The 22,916-nt window shown below is 37.4% G+C and overlaps 1 protein-coding gene across 7 annotated transcripts in view; it reads left to right on the top strand.

Annotated features, from left to right (window-relative positions):
• TRAPPC9 (trafficking protein particle complex subunit 9) overlaps window positions 1-22,916 on the top strand; it is a 439,395-nt gene that overhangs the window by 203,559 nt on the left and 212,920 nt on the right. For all 7 annotated transcript variants that reach the window (XM_033069168.2, XM_033069193.2, XM_033069144.2 and 4 more), the window contains one exon: window positions 2,446-2,536. In XM_033069168.2, the coding sequence (XP_032925059.1) occupies window positions 2,446-2,536 (91 nt within the window). The remainder of the gene's footprint in view (window positions 1-2,445; window positions 2,537-22,916) is intronic.

Below are 22,916 nucleotides of genomic sequence, written 5' to 3'. Positions count from 1 at the left end.
TGTATCTGAGATAAACTACCATCAATTTGTTTGACAAATAAACAAGTAAGACCCTGAACCTCCAGATTAATATACAAGAACACTCACTGAGCTACTTCTTGTCTGTAGAATTTATTTTCCCACAAGATGACAATAGGCAGTGTGCTAAAAATAGCTTGGTGCTTGTGATTCAATAAGAAAATTTATTTATTTGAAAATTTGGTCTGTATAGCTGAAACTGCTTTTGGGATATTGCATGATTTTCTTTGTTAATCAGTTTGTGGATCCTTCTGGTGGGTTTCTTTTTTTTATTGTTTGTTAGTTTTGTGGGGTTTTTTTTTGTTTTGTTTTGTTTTTTGTTGCCCTTCCCCTTTTTGTTTGTTTGAGTTTTTGGATTTTGTTTGTTTATTTCATCCCATTTTGTTGTCCTCCCCTGGCCCTGCTCCAGGAGCTCCCTGTCCCTGAATGGACACAGCACCCCAGATCTGCTCCCTCCCTCCTGTGCTTTTATGTTCCAGGGGGAATATTCTGCATCTGAACACGTGGATCTGCTTTGGTAGCATCTACCAGCCATAAAAAATGGAGAATCACCTGTTTTGTAGTAATTTTATAGTGTTATTTTGAGACATTAAGCTTTCCATGAAGCTCTAAACAGTGAAAATTTGTAATATTCCAGGCACCACTGTGAGTTTGTTGTAAGTAAATTACAGTGAAGTTAGTTTAATGTTACTGTTAATGGCAGCCACTATGTTTTAAAGCATCTTTTAAATACTGCCTTTTTATTAGTGTTTTCTCTCACTTATAGTCCTTAGATTAAAGATGTGATAACAGAATTATTCATCTGCTGTTTCTGTGAAGTAATTCAAACTATTTTCTACCCTCTAGTGTGTTTTATGGAAATTATTGAGTTGTACTGCTGTTCTGAGCCTTATTTTTCTGCAACAGCACTCTTCTAAGGTGATATTCTGCTGCCTTCAGTTTTCCAAATAGATGCTTTTCTTTAATGATGTCTACAGCTTTTAGACTCTTTGGGGTTGTGAATTCTTTATTTGTGATCTCCTTAGGAGGAAAAAAAAGGTGCTATTTATGACATTTTTTAGGGCATAATGAGAATATTTTTAAAAATAATGGCAAGAATCCTGTACTTGGTATTGATTTTCCTCTTCTGTCGTCTCTGAGCTCTTGAGTCTCAATCACTGCTAGATCTGCTTTTGTTCTGAGCTTTCAAGACTTTTCTTTAAATCTCCTGGAGACCCTGCAAGATTCTGTCCTGTGGTAGAAATTAGTTATCTGCAGTGCTTGTTAATTTTCTTTTAACTGACACAGGTGAATGTATACTTCAGCAGTCAGATGATAAATGTCCCTTTCCAGAGATTACAGAAAATGGACTGATCACATTTAGAAGCTGTTGATAAAATCTCAGGTATTCTTTTAATTTTTGATATATTTTTAAGGACCAGAATTCCAATACTTTTGGAGTAGTTGGTTGAAATCCTGATGAATCTCACTAGGAGCTTATTCCTTGTTTATGGTGGGACACATGCCTGGATACAAGGTGGTGCTGACATCTACATGTGCTTCCAAGCCTTGGGAATTCAGTGCCTTTCTGCAGTCAGGGAATTAGGAAAAAGAAATCCAGTGCTGTTCCTGTTGCAAATAAATATTACCTTGATTGACTCATCACACAAAATTATTATTAATTGGTTTAAATGGACAATACTGTCTTTGCATGACATTGGATATTGCCTATGCTTTTATTTTAGCAATTGTTTGACCTGTTTTGGAGCCTTTTTAAAAGAGATTCTTCTGTCCACACCAGTTTAATGCAGGGCTCTGCTGTGCTCAGAGTAAGAACAATTTGTTATTTTTTCTCTTTTCTGCCTGTGCCTGTTTCTGAGCTCATGCAGGTTAGAAAGGGAAGCTTGCAGGTTCTGTGCCTGTGGTTCTGGTCTATGTTTGTCCTTGGCACTGTCACTGTCACTGTCCAGCACCCTGTACCCCCATGGAGCTGTCAGCAGTCAGGGCTATCCTAGCAGCCACTTCTGTTTTCTGTGGCCCTGTTAAATTTTGTTCTGTTTTCTCTTTCCCTAATTTCCAAAATTTTAACCCCTTTGTTTTCAGATTGTTCCTAATTTATCATTCTGAATTCTTATCCTGCACCACATACTGAAAAGTTTGGCATTTTTGAAGCTCCCAGACTTTTTAACCCTCGTGTTTTATTCTGGTTCAAGTGTATTTTACCTGTGTTTTAACACTCCTCAGTGGAATTAAATTTTTATTTTCAGAAGATACCAACTGCTCTACTTTTACTGTTGGTCAATTTATGGCTTAATAAACCATATGTAACATTAACCTTTAATGAATCTGTAGATTGCAGTTTTGATTTGCAATAATAAAAGTTGTGCACATCACATGCTCTTTTCCTCTCTGAAATGACATTTTAGATTTTCCTTAATTCTAATTTACCCTTCCTTGAAGAGAGAAGGGGAAGCAAGTGTGGAAGGGGTTCTCAATCAGCTGGTCCTGGAGCATCTGCAGCTGGCTCCTCTCCAGTGGGGTGAGTGGTGTCAAAATCCACTGATGATCTTTTTTAGAGACTCTACTGCTCGTAGTTTTCAGCAGCATGAGAATGATAATGTTTTCATTTACTGACAATGTGTGATGGTGGAGAATTTGATAGCAATTTTATTTTCCTGTAGCTGTTTTACTTAGCTGCAGATAAATGTAGAATTGATAGCTGCTTTATTTTAAGTACCACTGTTTGGTGATAGTAAATTTGAAACCTGATTGTGCACTTTTTCCTGTAATTTTCAGTCCTGGTTGTCTTGCAGGAGAGGTGGCTGCTACTTAAATTTCCTCTTTTTCTTACAGTGTGTGTTTTTAAAGTAATTTTTTTCATATGAATGGTAATATCCTTGTGATATATTTCTTATTATGGTCTAGACAACTGCATTACTAACTTTTGAGGTGCAGAAAATGTTTTTACTCTGGGTTGCAGGGAAGAATTGCTTGTCTCAATTTTCCATTTAGAATGATGTTCCCACAATGAAAAATTGAATTAATTTAATTTTGAAGAGCTGTAATGCAACTTCTGTCTGAGGTTCTCAGCAAGGCTTGTTCAGAGGCTTTGGAACATGGGATGTTTTATCCCCAGCACTTCTATGGGAGTTGCAAGTTTCAGATAAAAGTTCCCCAGGTCACCAGCAAATTGTTGTCAAAGCTTTTGCTTTTAAAGCAAATATGCCCCTTATTTAACACTTTGATGACCTAATGAGGAGCAGCTTTAAGGAAAAATGATCCATCACTATTGCCTGTGTTAATTATAAAAACTGAAATGACCCCAAACTCCATTATTTGTGTGCTCTTTTAAGTGTTTGCTTTTTTTCAAGCATGTTGACCACCCTCAATTCACATGTTAAAACTTGTGAGCACTTTGTTTACAGATGAGAAGATTAAAAATGGTTTAAAGTATTTGTTGTAACTATGTCCAACTTCAGCCATAATCTGCTGCCTCTGAAATCAAGCTTACCTTGCCTCAGTTCTTCAGGGGATTCAAAGATTTGGCAGCTTTTATTTTTTGTCTGATTGATGGGATTTGGCCATGGCTGTCCTGGGCCTCACCAGTAAAACCAGTGGTTGATGTCAGGTGTGAGCTGGGAGCTCAGGCTGGTCTCTCTCAGCTCTGCAGAGTGACTTTGACCATCAGCAGGTTTGTAACCTGGGCTCTGCGGGGGAAAATCTTCCTTTGGCACTTCTGGATAAGACATCACCTTAAGGATGTAAAACATGTTTTTCTTCTTTCCCTGTACCCTTGGTTTGCTTATTTTAATTCTCTTTATGCCAAATCCCACTGTTTTTTTAGTAAAAGGGGCTTTTTGAATGATAGAATTGTGCCTGGCATTCCTGCCTGAATACTGATCTTTGATGCACTGGTTGGAAAACATGAACATAGCACTGATTTACAATAAAATCTCCTGTGGAGTTGGTTATTTCTCAGGCTGCTGATTAATTCAAAGGGTCTCAGTTACTTGAGTTTTCATCTAAAACTCTGTGATATTCTCTGCTTCACAGGTGCAAAAGCTTTTGAAGCACAGTCTGTTAACTGATGGTGTTGAACATTTTAATTTTCTACACTGAGCAAAATAGGGAAAGGGAGATCCTATGGGATACTGAGTGCTTGCTTTGCCACCACTTAAATATGATATTTCCTGCTGGAAAGTTCAGTTTTGCAGAAGTTTACTTAACTTTTTTTGTTTAATTTTTCTCAGTCCTAAACTGCTAATGAATATTATCTGTTTTCTATAACACCCTAAGTATGTCCATATGGAATCTGTAGCTTACTGCAGAGATTATGGAAAAGGAAATTTTTGTTAACTGCCTGATTTTACTTGGAAAAAAAAAGCAAAAATTGAAAATGAAAGACAATTTCAGCTTCTTTTAGTTACCCATAATGTTGAATATTCAGCAGTTGAATCTTTGGTAGTGTTGGAGCCAGGTAACCCTACCTGCAGTCCCTTTAGACTGTTCTGTGGCAATACGGATTTTTTTTCTTTAATAATGTGTGGGAAGGAGGAGGAATTGTTATTGTTTGGTAGGTGGGAGTAATGAGGAGCTGTTGAAATGTTTGGACAGCTCCCTGATGTGTGAGCCTTGTACATGCACTTAGACAATGTGACACACTGACTTTTGGACTTAAATTCTCTTTCAGTGCCAGAATGTGCTTCCTATTCAATTCTTACAGGCATGGAAACATGCTAAGAGTTTAAAATACTGTAATATTGTAGTATCAGCTGGATCTTTTTTTGTTTTAATGATTGCACTGTTTTTATTTACAGCCTGGCTTTGCTTTGAGTTTTATTTTTCCACATGTTAACAATAACTTGTGTTTTAATATGAACTCTTTGCTACTGCCCATCATTGTGACTTAGCCTTTGCATAAACTGGCTAAAAATTTGGCTTAGTTTTATGGAATAAAATTGATTCTATGATTATTCAAGGATTTTGCTATATTGATGGTCACATTGAAGGGTTTACTTTATTATAAGTGTTCACAGTGAAACATGAATGAATATTTAACATGGTTTTGATTAAAAAAATGACTGGCTCTTATTCAAATTTGTAGAAGCTGTACTCCAACATTCCTTTAAAAATCGGCATATTTAATTCATGTAAGAGTTAATATTACATCTCTAGAATTATGAAAGCATATTGAAATAATTTTTCATGTACATTTGACAATCCTGCCCTTTTTTTTTCATTAAATACAAGGCAAAGAGTAGAATCAAAAGTTGGTGACATTGAAATTTTGGTCTGAGGGTAAGAAGTTGCCTTTGAAATTTGTCCTAGAGAGGGGGAAAAAGTGATCTGTAGTGAATAATTTGTTTTGATTTCATATAATTAAATGTCTGGGGAAGGGAAAAGTATTTAAGACATGAGGAATCATAAAAATGAAAATACTTCAAAGGCTGGAGTGAGAGTTCTTCATGCGTTGTTAAAATTGATTTTAAGATTTAGGACATCTCTGTAAAATGAAGTTGTCTGTTAGGCAGGTGAGTAAATCACACATAATTGAAAAGCATCATCTTGCTCAACACACCAGGTTCAGTTTTCTCTAAAATTTATGACTTTCTTTTTTTTTTTTTGCCTTTTACATCTGGGCAACAAACCAACTGTGGGCATAGATGTGGTTTTAAGGTGAATATATTAATATCATCAAGTCAAGGAAACAGAGCCTGCAAAGTTTAATGAGAACCAAACCTCCTCAAAGGTGTCTGCCATGCAAGCTCTGTGGCTTGGAAATGATCTGATGGAGTCATCTGCAGCTGCTGCCTGTGCAGGATTTTTCCAATATTTATTTGATTTATGCCACTGACTTTGTAAGCAAGCAAAATCCTGGGACTGAACACTTACATTTTGATGGTGCTTTTCTGCTTTCCATAGCAAAATTATCTTAGGTACAAATGTGTGCACAAGATTTTATTAAACTTGAAGTAGACTGAGTTTGAAATAGGCTCCTGACTGACCCTGGAATTTGGGATATTCCTGCATTCAGTGAGAAATTCCCCTGAAACAAGAGGCTCCTGACACTTTGAATGCTGTAAACAATTTTCACAACAGAAACTTATTTTGAAGTCTCCTACATAAAGCAAAATAAACATTACTTCCTCCACTGCCTGTGAGCACCAGGTATAGAAATCTTTTTCTTATGACCCTCATGTATAAGAGGGAAGATTTATTGGAGAAAATTGCTTTAGGAATTTAGAACTGTAGACACTGAAAAGCGATAGAGGTTTTAATATATCAAGCAAATGCTTTTCTTTCTCCATAGCAACTAACTGAATAACTGGAAATCAATGATTATACATGAATGCTAGTATTACTAACAGTAGTGTTCCAAGAAACATGCATTTGTCAAGCTTCACCATGGAAAAAGTCCAGAAATAGCTTTTTTGCTTTCATTCACTCTTTTATTTCATTCACCCATTTAATGAATTCTTACGTTCTTCATAAAAAATGTGAATTTCAGAACAGTTTTAATGTTGAAGTGTACTTGGATGCCTTTTCACAATGCAATGCATTTTATTTCCTACTATGTGATTACAGGAGAACTAAAATCACTGCTGCTGAATGCTGCTCAGGTCATAAATAAGAAAAGGGATGGGCAGTAGACAAACTTATGATTATTTACTTATTGGTAGAAAATACACCCCTTGTTGTGGGGCCACAGCAAATTCTGTGTCTACCTGCAGCATGTAGGAACATTGTACTTAGAGAAAACTAAAACACTCAGAAGTGAAGGTGGTGTTAAATTGTCCCTCAGAGGTAGATGGAATCAATAGAGGATGTTGATTTAAAAGTATTTTGAAGTGTTTTATGAACATATGGTTCATGACAGATTGTTTGGAAGTTCAGTCTGGTTGAGTTTCACAAAGCATCTTATGGAAGCATTACTTTAAAAAGAAATTATCATAATAATTGTGTGTTTTAGAGAGCACCAAATCATAATCAGCTTTCATAGCTTTATGTTTTGTGGATATTAACATTAATTACTGAAGCTACACAGCGATTTTATTTTGTAGTTTCCAGCCTGACCTTGGACAATAATTAAATCTTTCTTTCCATAATTCATGTGATTAACTCTAAGGGATTTCAGCAGTGTGAGATCACTGCCTCCCAAATACACAGGAAAATATTTTGTAGTGAGTAAATGATGCACCTCTAAGCTTGTTTTGGATGTCCCCTGGGCAATCTTGTCCCCATGGGCTTAGTTAAAATGACCCAGATCTCTGCACACAAAACCATTATTTAGTTTGGTTTTAGCCAGGGCAGTCCTGCAATGTTGCTGCTCCCCCATATTTGAAATTCCAAGGCTGTCTTGGCTGTCTTTTTAAAGACGGAACTTGGTGGGGAATTGCAAGGAAGTAGATCTACTTTCTCTTTTAATTAAAAAAAAAAACCCTCCTAGACCCTAGATTGGATAATATGTATTATATAGATACAGACTTGGAGATGCAAAGAGATCAGCAGGGTAAATAAGGGCCTGCCCTTGTGAAAAATGGTGAGTGTGAGTGTTCATTCACCAAACTAAAATACTCTGTAATTATTTCTGTTTTAGCATTATGGTAGCCTGGCCATTGTCATCATTGGAAAGATGAAACCAAGAGCATTAGCCAGGAAATCTCAAGAGTAAGCTATCTGTAAGGTAAAAAAACCAGTGATTCACAGGACAACCAAGACTGAGAAATAATCTGGTGATAAATGGGTTTTGCAAGGTAACCAACCTTTCTCATCCATTTAGAAAAATCTTCAGGTTTTTCATTTTTATTTTTAAGATCCAAGAGAGGTGGGAACATTTCATATCATAGCAGCTTGTGTGCAGGCTGTTTGGGAGGATATTTTGGCAGTGTCAAGCAAGCAACATGCTTCAGTTCCTGGGAAGTGTTGAGGGTAATACTCAGAAAAAAAGGACTAACTTGATGGAACTGGGGCATCTGGCACAGTAATAATGGTCTCTCATGTCAAAACACACTATTGTGTGATGTGTTTGGAAGCAGCTGTTGTTTCTAATTCCTACCCAAGCCTTGGTTACTCAAAACTGAAAAGAAAAACTTGTACAGAAATGGTTTCAGATACAACCAGATCATTAATGATTTCAAAGGAAAGATGCTAAGAATAAAGAGAGCACCCTGAAACGAAAATGAATCAACAAAAGCTCTTATGGAATGGCCTGAGAGAGATTGTGTGAGTGCCAGTGGTTACTTCATTTCACATTTCTGAAGGAACTGGCAGCTGCAGCTTCAGGTCCAGCATTTCTAATGAAGTAATGGGAAGACTGGGAGGAAAAATGGGGTAATAAATACTAATAAATACTAATAAATACTAATGGAGAAGTCTAAGGTCTGGGATCATCCACAGATATTTTGGGCAACCTGTTCTGCTGTCTCATCACCCTCATTGTAAAGAATTGTTTCCTTGAGTCCAGTTTAAACCTGTCATCTTCAGTTTAAAACCCTTTCCCCTCATCCTGTCACTGCAGGTCGTGGTCAAACCTCCCTCTGAATTTCTACAACATTTCAGTAATCACAAAAACCAAGTGCCATAAATGAAATGAATGAAATGTAGTCCAGAAAAGATGTTTATCTGTTCTGAGACAAGTAACACAGGAATCTGCTGTCTGAAGTGGTTGAAAATTATTTAATTAGGTGTTACTCTGAGCTACCAGAGTAATTCAGCTGTGAAGAAAGGTGTGTGTGGCATTTGTCCAAACCTCTAATGAAACTTCCTGCCAGAAGAGCTCAACTCAAACCAGAAGAAGAAAATGTAAAGTTTTGGAGGTGATCTAGGAATGAAGATTATGAGCAGGCTTAAACTATAAAGATATTGCCTTGAATAAAATTTAATCAATTCTCCAAAATTGAGAAAATTTGGCAAGTGAGTTCTGTGTTCTCTGCTTAGAACATCTCCAGTCTGCTTGCTTTGAGTTGCAGCATCTCTGAGATGCATTTTTTTTTTTAATTAGCAAAATCCAAAGTTGACTGTTCTCCAGGAATCCATCAGAGGACCAGGAGAGCAGAAAAATTGCTGAAGTAGGGCAGCTCTTGGCACAGGAGCATAGGTGGTTTTCAGCACAGTGTTTGGGGTTTTAGAATAATGTTACAGTAGAAATACTGGTGGAGAGGAAAGTACCAAAAATGGTGCTTAATCAAATACAAAAAAGAGAAAAAGAAACAGGACATTGTAGGAGAAGGAAAATGAACTCATTTGAGCTTGATCAGGCACATGTGCCTAATACATTTTTTTGTGTTGAGTAAGGGACTATGTTCAATATTTAATTTAAAAAACCATTATATTTTTAAAGGAAAAAAAAAAAGAACAGCCATGCCTTATTTACTTCTTTATAGGAATATTCCTTATGACATTTCAGTTAAGCCATAACAGGTGATTGAGAAACACCATAATGATGATAAATTGTCATGCAGTTATGAAAGGTACTTCATTTTCTAGGTATTGTTAGAAGTAAATTGAATAATAGATTAAATGAACATCCAAATTAAAAAATGAAAAGCTACTGTAATAATTATGACAATGGGTTACATGTTCAAAAAGAACTGTGTGAAGATAATTGTAAGGAAGAAGATTGAAAAGACAAAAAAGCTGTCTTGTAAGGTAGTTGGTGAAAAACTATCATGAATTTGCAGGGAAATAGATTTCTATTACTTTGATGAACACAGAAGATACCATTTGAATAAAAATTTAGACAAAAAACATGTTTCAGCTTGTGAACAACTTAAAAAAATAGAAATTAGATCACAAGATGCATGTATTAACAAGAGAAGCAAGAAAAATACTTTGATCAGGCAAGATTTTAATTGCCCAACAATTAAATGAACTTCACAGTTAAGTGTGTAGAGAATGAAAAATGGAAAATATGCTAATTGTGGTGGAGGAATATGAACAGCCTGTGTAGGTCAGGTTTTCCATGAGATTGATTTGGGGCAACAAACAGCTTTCCTTCTCTGGCTGCTGACACTTCTCAGCTTTTGTTGCATTTCACTTGGAAAAAACAATGCTCATGCTTGGAACTGAATGCCAGGAATGCTGTAAATGACAGCAGTTCCTTCACTGGCCATGCTGTGCTTGGGATCAGCCCCTTTTTAACCAAGAAAATTTGTCATTTGACTGATGTCTGCTTGGTAGAAATGCTCTGCTGTAGTGTGAAGTTTGTACTTAAGATAAATAGAACATTTTTATTTTGTCATAATAAAAACAATTTTTCCAAGTGTTTGCACACATTCTTCCCCCCCACCTCATGTATTTGGACTCCCAGGTTAAGGCCAGTGTGATTTTCCATCAGCAGAAGTTCTCCAGATGTTTTGAGGGGAGGGTTTAATTTCCTTTGTTCATTCTGAAGCAGTCCTTTACTTCATCAAGGAAGCAGAAGTGAATTAACAACTGCAAAGAACATAAATCCAGCTCAATAAGCCTTGTAATTCTGAAATTAATGGCTTCCAACTGTCAAAACCTCAGCAGTACAAACAGAGACCAGAGCAGACAGATTTGTATGAAGAAACATATGCTTTGACTGAAGTGCTTTCTTTCATGTCCTCTCATTTTCTCCTTTTCAGTCTCTCTCAAATTTGACATCTAGCTGTCTATTTTTTTCCTCCATTTTGTGATTTTTCTTGGCCAATTGCATCTCCCCATTGTCCCTTCAGTAAAACAGTATTAGAACTAGATATTACTTTTGTGTTTTATTTTCTATCCCAGACTTTTGGATTAAGAAACTTAATAAATTTAATTAAAATAATGAGAATTCATTTAATTTGGTTGATTTGAATCATTAATTGATTTGATTTTACAAAAGAAGCCAGCAGCTCAGAAAATCTTTTCTGAGCTGTAATGCTGTGTATTTGTTCATAATGTAGAGTCAATAGGGAACTTGGACTTTTTATTTAATTTCTGTTTCCTTACTAAGCACAGATTCAGGGTCACTTTAGTAACATTTCTCATAACCTGTGGCTACATTACAAAAAGTTACAGAAGGAGAAGAGACATTTTTTCCATCCCAGAATATAAAAGGGAACTGAGCAAATGCATCCTGTAGGATGGCTTTGTACAAAAGGGCTTTTGTCAAATGATACTCAAGTTGGTTTTAATTACTCATTACATTTCTCATAGTATCATATGAAGTTGTGGCTCAATAATACCAGACATACAAGAAGTGTTACAGAATTTCTATATCAAGGCCAGACACATGAGATGGAATAGGGAAGAGTCATTTCAAAATGTTAGTAGGATATGGAAAGGGTAAAATGTCTCAGCAGTATTTGGAATTACACAGAGAAGTAATTGGTTGCCTCATGTGAAAACTTCAGGAAAGAAAAAAAGCAGCAGGAGCAATGCTCAATAATTAAAAGAAGTGTCAAGGGATAATTACATTTCTGTGCTTTGATAAAGAGTCAGCTGTCAGTTTTCTGAATGAAAGATGGGGTTGAGTTGTTCAAGTCAAAGGAAGAACCCAGGTATTGGAAGTGCTGGAGATTGTAAATCAGACACTTCAGAGCAGAAGCCTTGCATGGTTCAGGTGGGAAGTCTTCCATCAGTGCTGCCAGCTGTGGGAGCATTTAGTAAATTTGTTTTAGCAGGACATGAAGCCTCAGAGCTGCTTTGATGCTGCTCCCAAGTGCAGCCTTCAGCTGGGTGGGATCAGCAGCCCAGAGCTGGCAGCGCTTCTTGGCTGGGCTTGGCCTTACTCAGAGCTCAGGCTGAGTAAAACACAACTCTGCAGCTCTGTGTTGGGCCACTTGCAACCTTCCTCTGAAATGAGGCACATTTATAGTTCATTCCTTGTGCCCAGTAACTGAGGCCCAGGCATAAATCCCCCAAAACAGGAGCTGACCCCATTGGGAATGGTGTCCACACTGTCCTGCCTGCTGAGCTCCTTCGTGGTGCTTCCCTCCCAGCACCTGCATCACCTCTCTTTTCCAGGTTTATCTCACTAACCAAATAGCCAAAAAGCAGCTGTGAAGCACAGAAAATAAAAACAAGTGAGAAATGTCAGCTCAGGTCTGAGGCTGGGATGGAAATAAGGTCAGTGAGCAGCTCAGTGGGAGTGAACAACCTGAACTTTTGCCTGTTAGAGTCCAGAATGACCTCTTCTGTTTTTCCTAGCAGCTATAATTTTGTATGTATTTTTGCTGGATCAACGAGAGAGTTTCTGAACATCTGTTCCTAATGAAGGTATTAATCAGCAACGCGCTCACCATTCGCTAATTACCAACTGTTTTTGTTCAACATTTCGGCTGTGTTTGAAGGAGATGATTTCTGCTCATGGGTACTTAGTAGATTGTGCTTTGTCTGCATATTGCTTTAAATTAATCTCATAACATGAAATACACATCTTCATGTTATTTAATTCAGCAGAACTGCAGAAGGTGTCTCAATATAATTTTGTTTGGAGAGCCTTTTGTAAACTTATTGAGCTCCGTCTGAGATCCTTGCTGCAAATAGGAATTTCAAGATTAAATTTATTTGTGACTCATTTCCAGCTCTTTTGTTCTCATGTCAATATTGTTCTTTAGTTTAAATAGCTTTTCTCAGTCTCTGATGTTTGCCTTTTATCACTCTTGCTCTTTCTTTTGTGCATCTTGAGACAGCAGTCAGGACTAACTCTCCCAGTCTCTTTGATAGCAGGGAGTTTTAGTTTTTTTTTTTTAAATTTCTCACCCCACAATTATCTCAGTAGCCTTTGTCTGTGTCTGGTGTAAAGTGTGTTTTTTGTTTTGTTAGATCTGCTTGACAAGCTTAGATCTTCAACATGATCCACCTTACAGTGAATCTGTGCTATCATTTCCAAGGCTCTCTCTTGTCCTTCATTAACCACCAAGTCATAGTGAGTATTTAGTATTCAACAAAGCATGATGTAAGCTATTGAAACCAGGAGTTTGAAACAGGCAATGATGGAATAAATCCAGCTAGTTAAACCTTCTGGCTCATAACAAAGTTTATGAATTAAGACCAAAGTGAGAGTTGCTGCCTGGCTACAGCACAGTGTTTAACACGTTGCTGCTGTGTCTCTCTAGTGTATCTCTGGTAGGATCTTGAATGTTTAAGATGGATAATAATGTAGTCACTGATCAAATACAGAATAATTAAAGCACCAAAATCATGAGGGGTTATTTTTGATTAAATTTCCACTTTCAGGTTCTCAGCACCATGACCAGTAGTGCAATAAAGCAGGATCAGCCTTACAGGCTGGAAATTGTTAGCAGCAGTTCTTAGCAACTCCAGATATGCAAGTGAATTTCAAGTTTATGTTAGTTTTCATTACACAGTAACTGCATTTTTGGGGAGGTAGTAGTACAATTGTTTGGAGTCAGTAATACTCAGAAATCCCTGCAGAACAAATGCTACACAAAGGTAAGACACAATCTGGAATGGCACAAGACAAGGAATGACAAAGAGGCAATTCAGGATTGTTTGCTCCTGATGAATTGTTTTGGCTTTGTGGCTGTCACAGTACATGGTTTTGTACCTCTGAGAATGCTGTGCATGAATCAGACAAGTAAAAATGAGCAGAAGGGAGCAGGACTGTGACATGAAGTGATACACATCTGATAGGGGAGGCGGCTCGTAATAGAGCTTGGCGATGATAATCTGGAAGCTGTTTTTCAGAAGGCACAGTGGCAGATAATGAAACTCTTCTGTTATTTTGAGAGAGTAAAAAAATCCAGGTACTTGTTCATCATGCAGAATTAACCTTCACAAACCTTTTTGGTAGTGTAATAAATAATTTCTTAGGCTATGTATTGAGTGAAATTACCAACAGCTCTGACATACAGTATGGCATAATTGTTAATTCTTCTTGTTCTCCTTTAAAGTGTCTTTTGTATTCCTCTGGTGCAGGCAGCTTGGTGATAATCCACTCATTTTACCTAATTTATGTAAGATACCACAGATGGCATTTACCTCTGTCATTCAGCTGGAGTTTCAGACTGTGGAGCTGTTTGTTTGCCAAAATTAAGTTGGGCATTTCAGTGGCATGAACTCAGCAGAAAATTGTTACATTCTAAATTTAAAGGTGAAGGGACAAAAAATTGCAGAAAACCAGAGATGTCATTTAGCCCAGGAACTACATTTTATTCAGATTTAGTGGCCTGTAGATTCTAAAACATTGCTCCTTAGGACTTTTGAAGCAAGCTGGCTGTGTCATCAGTAATCTCAAATTATAATTTACTCCTCCAGTTAGAACCTCACTGTGTTCTGTATGGATTGTGGACATTTCTCCATGGCACAAGTTCCAGATGTGACCCTTCACTGTTCAGTTATTGTCTTTATTCCCAGAAGTTCATGCTGAGAGCATCCCAGTATACCAGTATTAGGAAATAGAGAGCATACCAGTATTACCCAGAATTAGGTAATAGTGTTGGCTAGGACTATTTATACATAAACTTGCAGTAATTAAGTTTTTGAACCACCTTTGAGAAGAAGTGATGACTCCTGTGCCTTTCCAGACATGCAAAAATCTAGAGAGGAGTCTGTGTGAAGGGGTTTTCTGAGATAACACTGATGAAACAGGAGATACATGTGCAGCTTCAGATATTTCCAGTGCTGAAGTCTCCACTGGCCCTGAGCATTTCACTAAAAATTAAATTTGAGTACACGGTATGTGGCAATTAATAGCACATTACAACTACCTTTATAAGCAGTGATTATCCAGACTTTAATTTCATTACTTCATATTCTGATGGCAAACTGAATTTATTAAAGTTTGCAAACACTGGAATAAACACAAGTAAATATTTTACTCTGTAAAATTTCACTTGTATGTGATAATGTCTAGGAGAAAAGTCATTGGGGATTCTTTCTGTTTTGAAATGGATTAAAATGAATCCCAGTAATCTTGTTATTCATTAGGTAGCTCACTCGTGCTCCATTATAAATAATAAATGATATGATGGGAAGACTCATCATTGTTAGTGAAATTTGAGTATCAGCAAGTGAGTTAATAGATACAAATTAAAAATGAAGTTTAATCATCATAAAATGTCTTGAAACTTTTGAAAACTGTATGGTGAAAATCAGGATTGGATTCCTTCTGCTGCCTAAAACTGAAAGTTGCCAAGATCTACCTGGAGAGCTGTTTCTTGATTTTTCCATTCCTGTACTCCATTCAAACTAGGTGTAGTTGCCAAGACTAGAGAGCATCAATTTTCCTCACCCCTGAAAATGGGTGATTTTTGAATGTGCAGATAAATCCATTCTGTAAGATCCTTAAGAAATAGCTGCAGACTTCTTTCTTTCAACTCCTGTTAACAGAGAAATCTCAGTTTCTACATACATATGTAACTTCATACATATATAACATTTTATATGCATACATACATATATATATATATATATATACACACACACATCATCCAGTCAAGACATTATGAACAGATTCAGATAAAACCCCAGCTGAGATCCCCTCCCCATTTTTGGGGTTGAATATCTGCATTTTTGGGAAATCCTGGGAAGTCAGGAGGATGGTGCTGTCAGTAGAAATACATTGTTCTTTCTCCTCTGCCCCCATTCTCTTCTTTTCAGTCTCCTGCATCTGGAGGCCTCTCACTGAAATCATGTTTGTGATTTGGAAGAAGTGTGGATTAAAATATTGTAGGTGCTGTTGGATGCCTGAAAGCACCAACGACATGAGGAAATTTATACTTTACTCTGCTAATTGTTGAAAAATATGAGGCCTTGATTGGTATGCAATTAGAAGTGTAACATTCTGTTAAACATATCACACAGCATATGGCATGTTAGTAGCAAATCCTCTAATTTAAAATGAAAAAAAGTACGCAGTTCTGCATATTAGCAATTTTTGCAGGCAATGAAAATTTGCCATTTGTCTAAATGTCAGAGGGGGAAAAGCCATCCTTAGTTATTTTGGTAATCTAAATTTGGTTTATAAAATTTCTGTTCTTCAACAGTAAACAAATACAAAATAGGAAAACCCAGAATATAGTTAAATGTGCCATTGCTTTGAGTAGTTACTCAGATCTGTGGCTTTCATTAAAAAAAAAATAATTTGAATAACATTACCACATCCACTTTAATTCAAGGAAATTATAAGTACTGAAGCAACACCATATCTGCAGAACCTCAGGAAAAAAAAAATCAAAGACCCATGAGTGGAATTCATTGATGGGCAATGAGATGGTGCACTGGTTTATCAATTAAAACTATGGAATGGCTCCATGGACAGATGTTCCCGTCCTTAAGAACCTCAGTGTGTTGAAGGCTTGATATTCAGTGTGTATCTTCCAATCACTTTTATCTGTGGATGTTTTGGGATGAGATGTTCACATCCATATGGAGGTGCTCTAAGAAACAGGCTTTTATCTGAGGCTGAAGTCTTGCTGCTATGGGCCCAGGACTGACCAGTGTTTAGAACCTGCAGGAGCCCATTTGTGAGGTTAATTGTAAACCCTGCTGAGTGTTGGCTGGTGTGGCTCGTGGAGGGGTGGCTCTGTGAGCCAGGCTAAGATGGGAACAAGGAAACTGCACCTGGGAATGGAATGGTTTCCTTTTTCCAGAGAATATGCAAAGTTACTGCATATCTTCAAATAAAATCAGTCTCAGAGGAGTTGAATTTCCTTGACTGACTGCACATTCACCACCAGTGAAGTCTAAAAACCTCTGAATTCTTCAGTCACATTTTTGTTAAGAGTATTTGACAAGCTTGTCATCTAATATTTGTAGATGGTTAATTTATCTCACATTTGGCAAGTAATATTTATATTTTTCCTCAAAGTTACAGACTTCCTGGTCAGTCTTTCACTGTTGCCATGTTGGGATAACTTGTCACTTAAAAAATGTGCTTTATTTCTGCTTTAATTACATTTTGTCTCTGATCTTCTTCCCATGGCTGGGTATTTGTGAGACATCACTAATTGTGTATTTAACTCAAAGTAACCCCCTCCTGCTGGCTTTATTAAGTATTTACCCTGACATGGGAAATGGATTCCCATTGTGCTGCTCACCTTGCTGTCCCTGGCTTTGTCACCCTCCTGCTGCAGCACAGACAAGCCACAGCCCAGCCCAGGCAGGATTTGTGTCTGAAGCCAGGCAGGAATGGGAATTTTTCTGCTCTAGCAGAGAACTGATCATTTGTTATGCTCAAGCACTGACATCAGTTTTGTTGTGACTTTGTGCTCCATTTTGACATTGCATTATACAGTCAATTTGGCATCGAACCGGAGAAAATGAGAATAGTAGGAAGCTGATTCCTCAAACTATTAATTTTATATCAAAATCACCCCTCCAAAACGTTGCGTGGAAGGGAGGAGGGAGTTCTTTTTCATCCTCTTTTACTCACCAAATTACACAGTTACTTCATAAACCTTAAAATTGAGTAAATATAAAATCAGCTTGTGCCACAAAGCCTGAGGTTTGGTATCGGCTGCTCCTGTTGTGTGTTGTAGTCACTAATCCTTTTAATGAAGAGCTTTTAGCAGTGAAGAGATTCTATTTATAGTAAAGCCATTAGAGCATAAAGCTCCTCATTGCTATTCTGCAGCATGGAGCTGTAATGTTTGTCAGTGGAGAAAAGCTATTTTTAGGTGCAGCATTGAAAACCAAGGCTGAAAGGTCAAGAATCCTCGGGGGGATATGTTCTGCTACATCAGTGCTATCACACAGCTGCTGTTTACTCTCTTATCATGCCTCAGTAATAAGAAGATATTTTTATTGTGACACTGAAGGTATAAAGCATCAAAAGGATTTTGCGCGTGAAGTGAATGCTTGGGGAGTGATGTATCCAATCACATTAAATGTTCTGCTTCTTAGGAGGATGATTTTATTTTCCCAAAGACTGTCTCAAAACCCATTCTTCAAAAGATTCATTCTAGGAAAGTTGGGTTTTATATATCTGTTTTTTTATTTCTTTAAACAAAGGAGATAAGACCTGATGTGAATAACAGACAATCTGCTGAAATAGTGGAAGATTTCAGGCACACTCTTTTCTGCCTGACATCTACACCATTCATTTTCTTAGCAGTGCAGTGCATGAACAGGAGACATAAAATCAACGTGGGGTTTGCCAAAGGAAAAAAAGAGCCTGGACATTTCTGTTGGTAATTGGAGGAGCAGAATTGTGGGTGGTGGGTGATTATATCTGGCACAGGACAGCTTGTAGCACACTGGGTAGGTACTCAGCGAGCACAAAAAGATCATGTGGTCCTATTGAAACAAGATATGATGGATGATATGTGAAAGGGAGAAGGGAGAAAGGAGGGGGGAAAAAAATGGATAATTATAGGAATACAAGTCTGCATAAATTAGCTGAGTCTACAGCGTGGAGGCTTCAGAGGGTTTTCTAATATCTTTATATAAAAATCAGGGGGAAAAGAGATTAATTGCCACATTGAGAAAATTAGAGTTGTATGATCAAAGGGAAGGCAGAGAAGAAATGGCCTGTTGACAGATGGCTTATAAAAATGAAAAGATTTTTCTGAGGGATATGAGTTTGGAGGTTTGTGCTGCTTGGGGAGACACAGTCACTGTCATCATATTTTAATAATAATAAGCCGCTATGTAACCCTTTTTATTCACCAAACATGTAGCATGGGAGAAGTATGAGTACAATAATACACTGATAGGTACACTTTCTTCTCAGGTATAATGAAATTAATTGCACTTCTCTGAGAATTTATTCAAGGTCTTGCTGCTGAAGGCTCCTGTCTTCTGACACATGGAGTCCATTATCCCATACCTTTTAAAACAGTTTCTTTCATATCAGGAAATTATTTTAGTTCTTCTCTTTCTGCATACCCAAACCAGTTTTAACAACATCTTTCCCAAGCTTTCTGTATATGCAGTATTGGCTAAATCCATGTTGTTATAACTGATAAATTCTTCCCTCTGCCAGGCAGCAGCATGGAGTGAGCACACATTAACAGGCAGTTCCTGTCTCAGTACATAAATAAACCAAAAAACTGAAGGATTGTCAAAAAAGAATTGGGGAAACTGAAGGGATCTCAATTCTACAATTATATTTTTTCGTAATTGAATGAAATTTAGGTAAATGGGCATTGGCTGAAGGGACAGACAGAGAAAAGAGGGTATGACTTTGTGAGAGCAGTAATGGGTTGTTCTGTCAAAACTGCCAGATGTTGCTTAGTCACATTATCTCTCACTCTTATGTGAAAGAAACTCAGGTGTTCCTGGCTGTGTCACTTCATGGCACAGTGACTCAGTTCAACTCACTAAAACAGCAGGAAAAAAACAACCCCAAGACCAATCCTGAAAAAAGTAGCTTCTGGTTTGGGGTGGGATCAGGCTGAGAGGTTGAGTCAGTGTGTCCTGCACCTCCCGGAGTGGGCACAGAGGAGGGAAGGAGGCATTAATTGTTCATGAATTGTTAATTCATCTTAATTCATCTTTGCCATCATGTGAAATAGGAGCCAGTCAGAGGAACAGAGACTGTGGGTGGAGAGAGGCTCATTTGGACTACAAAAGCAATCAGCAGAGAATGAGATAAAAAATGACATAAACTCAAAATCCATTATCTTAACATGCAGATTAATTAGTTATTTGTTAATGGCTTTCACATCTATTACAGCTTCATGTGCTTTCACAGCCCTGGTGTTTGTGGGGAAAGAAATAGTGACCTATAATAAAATAAAATAAAATAATATTTATTTTCTGTGAAAATACATATGACTTTGCTGCTCTGGCTGCTAGAGTATTGCTGTGTGTGAGTTTTCCTCCACCTCTCTAATTAATCTTGATGCTTTTCATACTCATTAGTCCTGAGCAATTCCATGTTTGCATTGTCTCTCTTGATTTCTTAGATTATTTCACTCCTTTTGGGGCTTAGACTTGCTGTAATTACTTGACTGGTTGTGTCTTTGTAGAAATTTTACAATCACTATGACATCATTTTCTTTTTCCCCCATAGTTGCTGTTTTCAGTTATCTGTTCACATACCACCCAATTTACTTTACCAGACAAACATTTCTGAGACAAAGGGATTTTTAAAAATTTTTTTGTTGTTTTTGGGTTTTTTGTGGTTTGTTTTTTTCTTTGTTTGTTTTTTTGTTTTTTGTTTACCATTTGTGGTTTTGATTAGTAAAAACAAAGATTTTTTGGAATTCAGTGGGTGAATGCTCCTGCTTGGTTGTGCCTTGGCCTGAAACTGGCAAATTTGGTATCTATTGACATTCAAATTTGCTGTAAATTTGTAAAATTCAATTCAAGTCTGTTGTTAAAACACTTTGTAATCATTGAATTCTCCCCTGAATTTCTTCCTTGTGAGGAGATAGGTTACAAATAATTGCAGAGTAAAGACATCCCAACCTGTATTGATGTAGAGTCAATGGACATGCAGCAGTTGACAGTTGTCTTTTACTGGTTTCCTACTTTAAATACATAGGAAATGTCAAAGCTGTGTCTGTAGTGAAGACAGGAACACTTGCCTATAATTACTGTTCTCTGAATGACTTTCTGAGGGAGGTTTTATCTGTTCTCCTTTCTGCTTTATCTGAGACTTGTATACTCTTGTCTTCATTTGTTTGTTAACCAAGGGGAATTTTTATCTTCTTACTGTCATGTTTTGAGATTTATGTGATTGCCACTAATTTGGAACTTGGCAAAGCTTACAGAATATGGAAATGATATAGTTCTGACCTAGTTCTGACCTAAGATACCTACGTTGCATCTTGCAGCGACGCTCCTGGCATGCTTGATGGCTCTGCAAGTCCCTTTATTTGCAGTCTGTCATCACAAAATGGATTTGGCTCCTGGTTACTCTATAAAAGGATTAACAATTCCTGACACAGCTGAAGTTCCAGTTCTGGCTTCTCAGTTTAAATCTCATTGCAACATCTGAAATATCAAGGGTTGTTATCAGAGACAGATGGAGTTGTTCTGGGAGGTGTGGGGAGAGCAGTGCAAAGCTGTGTGTGTACATCTGAGGGTATCATCTTTTCAGCTCCACTTTTTTGGCTGTTGCAGTGTCTGGAGAGTTCAGTTTATCTACTTGAGTTAATCTGTGCCTTCAGTTTATTGTATATACCCAGCCTATGCTGTAGATGCAATTCAAATTAAAACAAAGTGCAAGGTTTTGGCACTTCACTCCCGTCTGAAGCAGCAGTTGTTTGATGGTGGCAATGTTGGGAACACTTCTGCAAAAAAGGCTGCAGGCAGTGGTTAACATTTTAATTGTCCTGTCCTTTAAATTTCCTCATTTTGGGAGTCTTGTCAATGCTAATGCTGTCTCCCTCATGCAAAGCCAGGATGACTTGTGATTCCAGACCCATTTGTTAAGTGAATGTATTTCATTTGCAGCTAATGACTTGCTGCTGGTGGATGTTAAGTGTAAGTGCTGATGTGTTTTATTGTCTGTTTAAAGCTCTCATGAATCTCTGGAAGTGTCTTAAGATGCATTTTTGCTGTGGTTTCCTGCTTGTGGTTGGGTGTCATTCAAGATTTGTAAGGATTTAAGATCTGTAAGGTTGCCTTGTCTGACTGCATCTCTCTCTCTGTGGCATTTCAGCATTTGGGACCCAGTGCAATTCACGTTGACAAAATCTAAATTGGGATACTTAAAGGGTAAAACATTCTGGAAATGAACTTTGTTGGTTCTGTTGTCAATTAAATGAGCAAGTGTCAGTGTAAAATCTTCCTCTTTGTTCAAGATTCTCGCTTGTGTGCCTGTTGACATGCTGGAAATGCAGATAAGATGTGATAAAAGGTACTGTTACTATTGCCTGCCCACATATGGAATTTGTTTGCTGCAGAAATACACCTACAGGCTTGTTCCATACAGAGGCCTGAGTAGCTACATGGAAACATGCACTGGTTTTGTTAATTCACAGAATTCTTCTGTGCAGTGTTCAAGACAAATATAGATAAATAAGCCAAGACTTCATTAGGGAAACTATGTTCCTGCCAAGTTGTATTTCAGTAGGCCAAAAAAATTCCTTCCAAAACACTCCTTGACTCTTCTGAAGGGAATTCCTGTGACTTCTAACTTAATTAATCTGGTCCTAGGTAGTAAAAGTTGAAGATGAAAGGTTAATTTTTCCTTTTCACCCAATAACAGGTTTTTAAAACATGGAAGGAGAATGTTGATGTGTGGGGGAGCAAAGCCTGTGTTGATGTCTAATTTGGACATCATGCTTTGCATCTAAGAACAAAGTGAAATATGAGCTAGAAACATGAAACATGATTCTGAGCAAATAGCATCTTTGATGGGTCAAGTGTTTAACTAGTTCCCAAAAAAAAAAATGTTGCAAAATTCTCCTGTGGAAATGCTGGAACTCCTCTTTCATACTGTGCCTATCTCAAGAAATGCCATTATCAGTCTCTGCAAGTGCATTACTGACTGAGACTCCAGTGGAATTTGGATAAAATAAATGAGCAGTTTGATTAACTGCAGAAGCAAATTCTGTCTTCATTTTATTTGGTTGCTTTCCTGAACTTCTCCCACGCCAGCTTTCCAACTCAGCTTGTTGGAGATGCTCTGCAGCATCTCCATCATATTTTGGGGCTTGTGTGGCTCTCCCCAGCTGACAGAGTTCAAGTCCTGCTGTTCCCATTCTCTCAGGATTTGTGGGATGATGTGAAAGATCTCATCCCTTCTGGTTCCAGATTAGAAGTCCTGGAATAACCAAATGGGTATCTTTCTCTAAGGGCAGGATGAACTTCTGACTTTCTTCTTCTGGCCAACATTATGTTTATAAGGCTAGAAGCTCTCTTTGGAAGATTTTAAAAAAGAAAAAAAAAATAAATTAAGAACTTGATATTGGAGAATGGTATAATTCTAGGTAAAAAGTTTGTTGCAACTTCTAAATTGTCCAGCTGCACTGGTATGGGAAGACAGTTGTTTTCCCCCTGTTGCTTACCTCTTGTGGATTTATGATGCTGTTTTTCTGAGAACACCAAGACGT

Source organism: Catharus ustulatus, chromosome 1, assembly GCF_009819885.2.
Source record: "Catharus ustulatus isolate bCatUst1 chromosome 1, bCatUst1.pri.v2, whole genome shotgun sequence".
In the NCBI taxonomy this organism is placed as follows: domain Eukaryota; kingdom Metazoa; phylum Chordata; class Aves; order Passeriformes; family Turdidae; genus Catharus; species Catharus ustulatus.
This window is presented reverse-complemented; position numbering and strand designations above follow the sequence as displayed.